Source organism: Urocampus carinirostris, chromosome 1 (genome assembly GCF_059441175.1).
Source record: "Urocampus carinirostris isolate Australia breed hairy pipefish chromosome 1, RoL_Ucar_1.0, whole genome shotgun sequence".
In the NCBI taxonomy this organism is placed as follows: Eukaryota; Metazoa; Chordata; class Actinopteri; order Syngnathiformes; family Syngnathidae; genus Urocampus; species Urocampus carinirostris.
In genome coordinates this window covers 41,670,904-41,683,499 of record NC_142349.1, presented here as the reverse complement: position 1 = coordinate 41,683,499, position 12,596 = coordinate 41,670,904, and the positions used below count along the sequence as shown (strand labels likewise).

The 12,596-nt window shown below is 40.0% G+C and overlaps 1 protein-coding gene across 2 annotated transcripts; it reads left to right on the top strand.

The window, feature by feature from the left end:
- The first annotated feature begins 25 nt into the window (after nt 1-25).
- Nucleotides 26-12,593, top strand: nup85 (nucleoporin 85). 2 transcript variants are annotated; one of them, XM_088339461.1, is made up of 19 exons: nt 26-407; nt 551-641; nt 2,986-3,142; nt 3,214-3,284; nt 3,373-3,416; nt 3,535-3,598; nt 3,671-3,789; nt 3,859-3,993; nt 4,855-4,977; nt 5,124-5,255; nt 5,319-5,425; nt 6,382-6,465; nt 6,554-6,619; nt 6,869-7,020; nt 7,967-8,084; nt 8,147-8,247; nt 8,322-8,473; nt 12,049-12,156; nt 12,408-12,593. In XM_088339461.1, the coding sequence occupies exons 1-19, from the start codon at nt 375-377 to the stop codon at nt 12,504-12,506; spliced, it is 1,956 nt and encodes a 651-aa protein (XP_088195587.1). In that variant the 5' UTR covers nt 26-374; the 3' UTR covers nt 12,507-12,593. The 2 variants fall into 2 exon arrangements, with proteins under 2 accessions (XP_088195587.1, XP_088195577.1); XM_088339451.1 differs by having other exon boundaries at nt 3,668-3,789.
- The last annotated feature ends 3 nt before the right edge of the window (nt 12,594-12,596 follow it).

Here is a 12,596-nt window from a genome sequence, read left to right as displayed (position 1 = left end):
TTTCTTCACCGTCCACAGTTGACGGAACCCTTAAAAGCGCCTGGGCCGTCGGGGCACAACTTTATGTAGTGTGTCTTGTGCATATTAAGCCCAGCAGCGCCCATTCCTCTCATGATTTTCTATGAGTTCATAGTCAAATAGATTTTCCAGTGTAGTGTCAGGTCCTAGTAAAACAATGGACGAGAACAGATGGAAAATCAGGCACCGAAACGAACAGGCTCCTTTGCTATGACGTCACCAGGCGGCCTTTTTGGGGGGCCTTTCACCCTGTGGCTGGCGCGCACTAAACTGTCTCATGTGTACTCACTCTACATGTATCGACCTGTGTATATTTTAATTTTCACTGTTTGGTGTATTGGTGATATAGTTATCTAATGGAAGAGGTCGACGTTGACCCGATAACTACAGTAAGAAACCGCAGTCGCATTGTTTCTTTCGTTATTTACGACTCTTCTCGACAAATATTTCGAACTTTCACGTCACAAATCGTTGTCTGTTGTCATCATGCTCGCGATAAGCCAAGTGTCGGTTGTTGTGTTTCTCTTTCCAGAATATTCCGACATCCAAACATGGGAAAAATTTGGGGTTTGCCTGGGGTCCAGGTGATATCCTCGTCTATGAGACTCTTTACAAAAATGCTGGTGTGTATCATTCATTGTGAAATAAGAATCTTAACACGGCAGACCACGATAACTATAGTCAAGTGAGATGCGAGTTACCTAAAAAAGCATGGAAAAACAATTATTCTGGGACTAGATTAAGACAATCATTTAATATAAGTTTTTGTTATGTCATATACATACATTTCAACTTCAGCCAATTATTACCAGTCACCTCTTAAAGTGAAAATAAACATTACAAACGCAATCCGGTACCTATTTACTCACAACGAGACATAGTAGACTACTGAGACAATAGTGGCCACCTACGATGACGTTCTCGTCTATTTTCAGTGACTGAGACGATCCAGATTAGAGCTGAAACGGTCAAGACGAAATCTGTCCGAAAAAAACGGCCTTTATTTATTTATCTTTTACACAATTTGATATTGTATAAAAAATAATGCGGGGAAACTATAAATTGACAGGTATGTATATGCAAGGATTTTTTAAAAATTTGGTCCTTCTCAATTAAATGAAATGATCTGCAGTTATACAGCGCTTTTCAAGTCAAGACTTCCCAATGCTTCACATTTCCCAATAGCGGCCGTGCAGCCATGTAAGGCGCTAACCTGCTTATTGGGGGTATTAGGGGTTCAGTGTCTTACCCAAAGACACTCGACATGTAACACAGAGGAGCCGGGATTCGAACTGCGATCTCTTGATCCCAAGACGAGCGCTCTACCTCCTGAGCCACTGCCGCCGTACATGACTCACTCACACGATCAAATTTTAAACACCAATCAATCAAATATTTATAAATATACATCACATAGATCAGAGTTGAGGCCTACTGGCCACACCCGAACGACGAGGATGCTTTCTATGCCCCCTCAAGATAATCTGGAGTCATTATTGTATCATACATAAGGAACTGTATTTTTATTTGTCAATTTACATTACTTCTTGGATAATAGATTTTTGCCTTTTTTAAAAAAAATGTATTTCAATTATAATCCCCCAAAAAATCAGTTGAGTGAATTATGTAAAATTTAGTCAATTAGATTATTTTAAATTTACTACTGTCTAAAATGAAAATTTTGTTTGAGCTCACCCCAACAACCTTAATCTGACAAATCTAGTGTTCTCAACAAATTAAAAAAAATCAGATCAATTTAACAACATTTATCCTGTTATATGTAAGACCTTTTATAACAAACTAGAGGCTTTAATAAGATTATATGGTCCCTTTGATGATATGCCTATCTATTTTTGTAGAGATGAGCCAAGAATAGAAACTCAAAAGTAAGAGTCTCTACAGTTTTAATTTGGAAAATGCACACAAGCCGTTTTTACAATATACTGTATGTGCCCCACTTGTTGGATTGCAAGAAAATTTTGGAATTCTCAGATGGGTGATTGGTGCAAAACACCTTGGTGACTTTTTTTAAGTGAGGATTTTTTTTAATACACAAAACTTGATTTAGAGTTGATTTCAAAAATGAAAAACAATGTTAACATCAACACATCTGGGACTTTCTATCTATCTACCCTGGTCATATCCCTTGAGAGGGTTGACCGACAAGACAAACATACACAAAAACAAAGAAAATAAAAAAGGGGAAAAGTAGCAAAAAACCCACACACAAACATTTTTTTGGACCATGGCTAACCCAAATGCCCAAACACCCAAACAAGTTAAGCACCTCGGCACCCAAATTGGTCATGCTTTCGTCCCTCCAGATGAAACGGGACACAAATAAGCGGCCATGTCACTCGGGTCAGGGTGACACAACACACTTTTCTTTTCAACAGCAGGGCACGACACCTTTCACTGTTTTATCCCTGCCACATCATACAGGTGCCCTGCCCCATCCCTTAGAACACGTCCAAACATCCCACTATCTTTTCACAACAACTTACCACTCATTCCTATCACCAATACGAGCTCCAGCTTCCACTATATTTAGACCGCTTTCCTGCAGTGCAACAATAGCACCATCCATCTGAGACTTTACCAAAGACATATCTCCACTCTGAATCTGGAGACTGCTTGTAAATTATCGGCGCACTTCCTGTATCAAATAATTTTTCCGGCGGATGTATTTTAGATTAGTCACTGGTCAGTGGCGCCAATACTGTCGTGTCAATCAAAATGTACATCTCTTATAAATCTACGCATTCGTAGCAGAAGGCTTTTACTGTCGTGATTGGTCCGTCCAAACTTCTCTGCTGTCCATCACTGCTCCTAGTTTTCAGTCAAATCACCACAATTGAGAAGTAGCCTTTAATCTTGGTGATTATTTGAATACTTTTTGTCTCATACTTTGCGTTCTTGAGGTACATTTACTAATTACTATGTCGCTTTTGTGTTTCATACGGGCAGGCACTTCAGGGTCATGCAACTCCTTCATCCATGAAGTAAGGAAGGATGAAGACATTTACTCTCCTATTTTACGCAAACTCTTCAATGAGTCGCACTACATCTTCGTTGGTCTGCAGACAATCCAAGAAGAAATCCCCGGCAAGAACAAGAATTTTCAGTAAGCGCAACATCAGAAGACATATCCACTTAACATTGAATCAGAACTTCAAGTATGTTTTTGGTCATCAGATTTGTCAGCATTAGTAAAAATTACAGATCTGTGATACGGGCCTGTATAGAGGAGCTTCAACAAGTTGCAGGTTTGCATACTCTACCGTTTTGGATCATTTCCATCAGATCTTTAACACATTGCTGTACCTGTCTGGTTTGATTCTCCTGTTTCATTAGTGAATACCAAAGACTCAGCCTTGTGCACACAGTATGGAAATCAGGTGTGTTGGTTACTTAATTTCCCATAATTTGTAACATCTTACAATGATATAAATACATTTTACAGTACAATTTCACTGCATTTGCAACTCATCATACTTTTTTTTCCTGTTTGAGCAGGTGTCTATTTTGTTGGCCATTGAACTAATCTGGAGTCTGTGTGAAGTGCTCTTCATCGATGCTGGTCTGTGTCAGTCTGCATTGGTTGATTTTGACCTTTTTCTTTCACAGCTGACTCGTTTCTCATTTTTAGCAGGTCCCTTGTTGCTTCACCTGCTGGATTGGGTGAGATTACACAAGGGTGACGTGGACGAGAAAGCGACACAAGTTCTACAAAGCGAGAGTCCGGCTGAACACCAGAACTACTGGGATGTGGTATGTCATTTGCAAAGGGACATCATCTGCAAACGTCCTCAGATATAAATGATAGTATTTGTTGCACAGGTGGTGAGCTATGTGCTGCAGGGCCGTTTGGAAGAAGTCAGACAGTTGTTGATGAAGCAGTCTTCTTTCCAACCTGCTGCCAGGGGCATGTTCAACTTGATGGACAACCTGCTTAGCAAAATGCCCTCCTATAATGTAAAGACTTGTTTTTAGCTCTGAAAATTGGTGCCTTGTAAAGGACATAACACTGCTACAATTAGTGACAAATATTCAAAACATTAACCAAGCATGGTTTGTAGGATTATTCTAAAAATGTATCTCGGTACAATTTCATATTTAACTGTTAAAGATGCTCTGACGCAGATAACACATTTTTAAACTGATAATCTAGTGTATGTATTTTTTATTTGCATGGCTCAAAGGGCATGGAATTAATCGCAACGTTGAGGCAGACATGTTGCAGGGTCTTTTTCTCATGGGGAAAATTGATTTTCTAGCTTTATTAGTTTTTTTTTTAGACATGTTCACATGATAAAGTCCGAGCTTTATTCAGTAAGCTTTGACACCCACCTGCAACTGGGCACAAAACGACTTGCATTCATATTTGTATTCATTCACTGGTCAAACTGGCCTTGCTAATTCACAAGCTCTCATAGGCAAATTCTTGAGCAGTCATTTTCTCATTTTCAATGTCTTTAAAAGTAAAAGCTTCAGGGAGGATGAACCAATTGCTCATATTGCATGCCCAGCACACTTAGATGCAAGTCATTTTTTTACATGACCAACAAAAATTGGCCTAAGGACAAGCTATGGTGGTTCTTCATAGAGCTGTGTGACCAGTTATCCACCCAATTGGGGAAAATGTTATCCAACAGCGGTTTTTAAACTGGAAGTACCTGGAATTCATAACACAGTCCATATAAATCATGATCGTGAATAATATTGCAGTTTCAATCAAAGTACCATATTTTCTTTTGTAGTTCTGCTGTGTTGTACTCAATTTTGCCTTGTAACATAACACAAGAAATAAATCCCACTTTTATTCTGTTCCTTTAGCCTGGTGGTACCCAGACATCAACAGAGTTTGATGTCAAGTGGAGAAACTGGCACGAGGAGGTGGACCTCTGCCTCCAGGACAATTCTTTTGCAAGCAACCCTCACCTGGAACTTATATGCAAGGTCATACCATTCTCACTAGAACATTTAAAAACGTGCAATTGCCGTATATACTGCAGTACAATACTTGGATTTTTTGATCTGTCGTTTAAGATATCTAAGTCATTGAAAGTTTACGCCCTGTAATGTATACTTTTCTGCTATTTTAGATCTTAGTGGGAGACGAAGACACTTTGTTGGAACAGAAAGAACTTGTGGGAACCTGGTACCACTTCCTTGTCACGAGACTACTCTATTGCCATCCCACCGTCAAATCCACAGAGCTGCATTTCTACGCCCAGGTAGATTTGCCACAACAGCCTCCATTGCTGTTCTTCTCTAATGTGTTTGTGTGTGCTTTGCAGTCGTGCATGACTATGTTTCTGGACCCCAGGAGTGTGCCGGAAGCTTTGGACAGCATCCTGCTTGCCGCTTTTGAGTTTGACATGCATCAGGTCATCAAAGACTGCAGGTAGTAGCTCTTCATGGAAGTCTGTGTTAAGTTGGATCTTTTGTAGTGCTGTTAAATTGTAATGTGGCGATAGGTTGTCCTGTTCTATATTCGTTCTCAACCTTTTTGTTTTTGATGTACAACTGTGAAATATATTTTTCTACCAAGTACCTATAATCAAGGTTTCAGTACAAAAACAACTCAAATTGGGTCCCAAACTGTCTGATCTACTGCTAAAACCAATTCAATTAAACTGAACCATTTGATAGAAAATGAATCACCACGGTGTATGAAATTTCAATGAAATAATTGATTGTTTGAAGTTGCTAAAAAACTAAAAAGGGAGGCAATTTATGGGGGTTTAATAGAAAATGATCCAGATTTTGGTTTATGCTTTTTTCAAGTGCAATTTTTGGGGGTTGCATCCAATGGGCAAATTAATTTTGTGGGTGTAAATCATGACTCAAATTTAATTTGATTAACTGGCAAATTATTTGAGGTTTAAAAAGAAATCACTACTGTATTTTTGTTTATGCACGGACAGGGTTGGGGTTGGGTGGCTTAATGAAACTGCCTTTTTTGGGACCAATACAAAATGTTATTTTTTTAACCCACTAAGTATAGCCTTAATACACAGCTTATTTATGTACAATATTACTTGAGTAATTATGTCACTTATATTTTTTTAATTATTCTAACACGGGTGCTTATTTGAAATGTTGGAGTGCCTTAACATTAACCCTAAGGGTACACGTTTCCCTAATTCAGAACAACTGTTATGCAGTCTATATTACCCCAAGAATAGCAAAGGTGCATATTGTGTGAATTTCCCTGCGGGGATGAATAAAGTATCTATCTATTACAAAGGAATCAATGAGTAAAGCAATGTTAACTAATTTTTCAGCCGCTTATTCTCACTACAGTACATGGATACCTAAACATTGCTTTACTAAATCCTTCTTTGTTTGTCCCCTTAGCATTGCTTTGAACAATTGGTGGTTTGTGGCCCATCTGACAGATCTACTTGATCACTGCCAGCTCCTACAGTCTCACAATCTGCAGTAAGAACCTCATTCTTGACCAGTCCCATCCCATTCAGGGATGTTTCGCAAAAATGCATCAGTGCCTTTTTCGCTGTTATCTTTTCAGTTTTGGCTCCAACCTGAGAGAGTTTCTGCTATTGGAATATGCATCTGGCCTCTTTACTCACCATAGGTATGTTTTTCATTCTTTACTTATTTATTACTACAGTTTATAAGATGACTGTACATTGCCAGATAGCCGTTAACTTTACAACATGCTGAGCATCTTGTAAGACACTCACAATAGGATGTAGAATTTACCAATTTAAAATTTTCTATAACAAAATTATGTTAGCCTTTTCTGACCTAAAAACAAAATAAACAATTGCTAAAATATTTCTGAAGAGCCATGAGCCCTACAAGTTTGCACATTTGTTTTCAGTCTATGGCAGTTGGCTGTGGATTACTTTGACCACTGCCCAGAGTTTGGCCGCGTTTACTTGGAGCTGCAGATGGAGCGTATCCCCTTAGATACGGAGCGCAAAGCCCTCAAGGTCCTCAGGATCTGTGAACAAAGGCAGATGTCAGAGCAAGGTAGCATTTTTTTTTAAGACTATTCACCCTTTAACGCATTGTTGTTTTTACTGTAAAAAATGCAGTCAGTCTCTGGTGGTTGCTTCCTATCTCTATTGGTAGTTGTTATGGGTGCACAGATTTTAACTCACCAAAAATTACTCGAAAGGACCTTTTTGGTTTTGGCCGAAAGAGAAAAAACTTGAAGAAAAAAAAACACCCCGAAAAAAAAAATTGTGACATCACATCAAACGTGAAGTGAGCATTTCAAAGCTGGGTTTTGCCCGAAAGGAATATTTGCTTGACACTGGTTGAGCAGCTAAAAGCTTTGCAGTTTTAATCATTAACTGCCACTAAACTCAAAGTGAAATGACTTTTCTTATGGAATTTGCATGGTTCTCTCAACATTTTTACTTCTTCTGTTGCACCTTGTTGTCCAATTAAAATGTATAAAATGCATTTTTTATGAGCATATATACATAAAATCAGCAGCTATTAACAATTCAGTTATTAGTCTGTGCCTTGCCACAGTATATTTTTTTTTCTATTACTGTTTGTTTTGTTTTTATTTGAACCCATTGCGGGTTTCTGTGTATTTGGTGTTTCGGGTTGTTGGGTGTGGGATAAAGGACGGGATTTTATTGTCTTATTGTACGCTGAATGTTTTTATATAGCACTTGGAGTGGCAATTTATTGCCTGAAAAGTGCTTTTCAAATACACTTGATTTAATTTATCATTTCATATTTTGCCCTTTTCAGAAAGTAATTGCATAGTAGATTATTGATAATTTATCAAATGCATATTTTTCTAACTGTAATTTTGGTACATCCCTAGTAGATAGATCACCTGATAAAATGTAATTGCCGTTAACATTGAAGTGGCCTGAGGATGTATGAAGCACAGATCAATTAGTTTTAACCTTTGAATGCAGTACTTTTTATACGGTTTTGTTCTCTTCTTACCCAGTGCGCAGCATTTGTAAGATCATGGCCATGCGATCTCTAAGGAATAACAGACTTGGTTCTGCCCTCTCCTGGAGCATCAGAGCAAAAGACGCAGCCTTTGCCACCTTAATTTCAGAACGGTTTGTTTCTGCAGATAAGATATTGTCACATGCAGAGCAACCAACACATCTATTTTCTTCAGGTTTTTACAAGACTACTGTGTCCGAGGGACATTTTCTGATCTTGACCTCATAGACAATTTAGGTCCAGCCATGCTGCTCAGTGACAGGCTCACTTTCCTAGGTACATACTGCTTTATCTGGAATTTGTTTTATCTCCATAGAGAATTTGTATATTATTATAATTTTCAATCATAGGGAAGTATCGCGAGTTTCACAAGTTGTATGGTGAGAAGAGATTCAAGGAGGCGGCCAAGCTTCTCCTCTCTTTGATGACTGGCAAGATTGCCCCCAGAAGCTTTTGGATGACTCTTTTGACTGATGCCCTGCCCCTGCTAGAGCAAAAAGAGGTCAGTAAACTGGCCTTCATAGTTGTGGAACTTATACCTGCTGTCAAGCAGAATCCTTCTAAAACCTTTTCTATGACAGAAAAATATATACATAAAGTCTTCTGAATCTAGATTGTGCAACACATTGCTGTGTATTTACCGTTGAAATTGGGGAAATCCAAATGATCACTTCATCATCCAAACAATATAATTGTATTTTCCAAACAATTGGGACTAATCTGTAAATTCAAACACATTGGACTGATCAAATGTATTGTATTTGATTTTTTTGGGGTGGCGTTAATTTAGCAATATAAAGGCATAAAAATCTCCTTTCTGCTTTTTTTTTCCTTTATATTTTAAAGTCTAATGGGGTGACCCATGTGAATTTTGTAGATCCGAGAAGAAATTGTTTAGCAGTAGTAGTTGCCCATTTGGCTCTGCAACTGTTATGTTAAAAGCAAGGATCACCTCCCGTCGATAATGCAGCAAAGAATAAGAGGAACTAAACATCTGTGTTTCTATCCAATTGGAGGAGAATGGTCAACTGCAGCTGATATGTCATGATACATAAATTAGAAAGTAAACAAACTCAAAGGATGCTAATTGCTAAAATTGACCAACGTGGTGCACGCGGGCACCAGGGCGCCCCTTGAGGACAGCTGAAGTGCTGTTCTCAAATTTTCCCACCAGTGCTGAGTTTTTGTGATTTACTGGTAAAATGATTTTTAGTGGTTTGCTCAGTCTATAAACATTTAACCTTGTAATGAAATTGTAACAACATAGTAAGAACATACATTTTAGAAATGCCTATCAAACTTAGTGCCCTTTGCGCTAATTAGCAAAAGGTTGGAATACCCTTTCCTAAATCAAAAACTAATGCCAACAAACTTTATTGATTTTATTTTGCAAGTTTGTATTTTAAATATCTTGCCCCGTGGATCGACGCAACACCGTAACAATTGCGACCAGAGTGTGTTGCAGTGAGATGGCATGGAGTTGCCCATGGTGTATTGCATGAAAGTGGAATAAAGAAATCCAGGCTGACTGTCTAAACTAGTCTTATACTTGGCAAGGTATACATTTCCCCCATTGTACTTTTTTAAAAGACCGATCATGTCTTGTCCATCATTCTAATATAGATCGTCTGGGTAACTGGTTGTACATGAGTCTCATAGTAGATTGGTAATGAAGATGAAAACTGCAAAATTCTGCACTGCTTAAATTGTTACAAGTGGTAAAGTAATTTATTTTCTTTGACCTTCAATAATGAATAAACTTCTCTCTCTTTGTCAAGGAACCGATACATTGGTATTTGATCTATTATATACTATATGACACCTTGCAAAGATGGTCACTCCCGGGCCGCGCGACGGAGCGAGTTCGGCGGACGCGGCGTCACACGGCGCGACGCGAGAAAAGGCGGCGGGCGTGATCGTCCGACGACCCCATTAGCGCGGCGCGACGGCAGGCGGCCGTCCGCGCGCGGCGGGTGAAAGGCGGCGGACATGCGCGGGACCCCCGTAACTGGGGAATCCCCCTCAGCCGACGACCCTAGCACGGCGCGCCGTTCTCGTTTCCCGGCGCGTGGTTTCGGTGCGGCTTCCGCTTCACCACCCCCCCTAACCCCACAGGTCCCCCCAGCTACCCCTTTCCCCCGTGGCCGCCCATCTGTCGGCCGGAGCCATCGGGGGCCGTGTAGCGCGCGCGGGCCGCTAACAGTGACCTCCGCGCCAAGCGCCCAACCCGCTTGGCTTGTCGTGGTGTCGTGCGTATCGCGCCCGAAAGTACCCACGCCGCGGGTTAGGGGCTCGCTCGCGGGAGCAACCGAACGGCACCCACAGTGCGCCGCAAATAAAAACCCTTTCGTGAATTTGTCTCCGATAGTCCCGGGCGGACGTAAAATTGCCCAGCTGTACGACTCTTAGCGGTGGATCACTCAGCTCGTGCGTTGATGAAGAACGCAGCTAGCTGTGAGGACTAATGTGATTTGCAGCTGCTGCTATTGGCTAGCAACCAGTTCAGGGTGTCCCCTGCCCACTGCCCGGAGATGGCTGGGATGGGCTCCAGCCCCCCCCCCCCCCCCCCCCCCCCCCCCCCTAATAAGGATAAGAGGTGCAGATAATGAGAAGAGAAGAGAGATTTTTTTTTTTTTGGAAGGGACATCACTACTTTGCAGATTTTCACTTTTAGCGGTTGGTTTTGGTCCTCATTACCCGGGTCTAAAAAAATATTTTTGAAGGTGCGCCGCTACTTCGCGGATTTTAACTTATCGCGGGTGGTTTTGGTCCCCATTAACCGCAATAACCGAGTTCTTACTGTATCTTGTATGTTTAAGGTTTATATGAGTATTTAAGGCTCATATAAGTAATCTGTATCATTTTTTTACTAAAAAAAAAACATTTAATAAAGTAACATGCTATATAAAGTTGAGTTTAACTTACTTTTGGAAGATGCGCTTCAAGAGGTCCTCCGTGGTAAAGAGTGGCCGAAAAAAAGCGTTCCGACCATTTTCTCAACCGCAACAAGATTTCTTATTCCACTTTCATTTTAGAAGAAACGGCTCGCCTCTTCTTTACACTTTAAACCAACCATATTGAATAGATGCATGAGATAACAACAACAACGTCAAAGTTCCTAGTGCGCTAGAGATACAGTATATTATGTTTACACATGAGTTAGGAAGAGGAATCTGGATTCCTTTTTCAGGTTGGATGTTGGGTGAGCTCTCACAGCGTCACACGCCAATAGCGGCGGAAAGACACACTACAGTAATGTGCTGTACTCGAAAAAAGGTCCACACGATACAAAATCTAACTTGCAGCAATGTCCTGATATTTTTCGACATCCCGAAAAAAATGTTCGTATCTACCGTTTTACGTAAGTCGAATGGTTGTAAGTTGGGGAGTGTCTGTACAGTCAATAGTTTAATTAAATTAAAATATAGCTTGCATGGAAAATGTTAAGCAGGATAATTAAAATAATGCGAGATGTCAAGAAAGTCTAGGTGAATGCTATAAAACCTATTAATTTTTCACATGACAGTAGAAGTGCAAGATACATTTCTAGGTATAATCTTAGCCAGAAACACACTAGCTGTCAAGAAAAAAATCACCATAACTGAGCGCAGTTAAATTGAACTTGCTTTCATGCAACTTACTTGAGGCTAATTTCAGCCAAACTCACAAACATCCAGGCTTAATCCCTTATCTTTCGTGCAATACCTCAAGGTGTGTGGGTAAGTTTCCTCTTGCAGATTACTGAAACACAATATGAGTCGACAAGGCTCAATATTTTGTTGGGTTGTACAGTGTAATCAAACATATTTCCTCTACATCCTTTTCACCTTATAAACCCCTGACCCATTTTGCTGTTTGCACTTTTGCCACCCCAGAAATCCATTATAGCTTTTACCTTTTCTACCGATCAATCAACAATAATTGGCGTTGCTTTGCAAAGTTTTTAAACATTCCTGAAATTTTGCACTTCCAGAACTAGTTGCAGACTGGTTCTCATAAACTTCACCCAGTCATCTCATTGTATTTATACAAGTAACTCAATTCAATGACGTTATGGTTCGGTTTGCCACATTTCAGGTCATCTTCAGTTCAGAGCAAACTTACGAGCTCATCTTCTGTTTAGAGGAGCTTACCTCAACCACCACTTCAACCAACACCGATTCAAAGATTGACGCTTCCATGCAGGTATGCATTTTACCAATCTACATTGAACCAAACAGGCCTGCTCAGTACATCTGATTTCCACCTGTAATCGAGTGAAAATGATTCAATGCAGACCGTGCGAATAATCTTTTGATGACACTACGATTATCGTGCAAAACCGTTATAGTTTGAGAACTTTCAAGCTCTTTTCGAACGGGTTACAAGGTTTATAAAATAAAAGCTGAAAGGGGCAGTGTAATGGTGTTGACTTTATTCTTTGTTTTTAATCGAAGGAGGAAGACCTGGAGGTGACTAAAGTGGAGCTCCTAAGACTTGCTTTGGCCAGGAACTTGGCCATGGCAATTATCAACGAAGGCACAGTAGACGTGTGAAACATCTACATGCACTATCCTTTTTCTATTGTTTGTATACATTTGCAACTAAAATCCTGATGTTCCTAATAAATGTGTTGTTGCTTATTC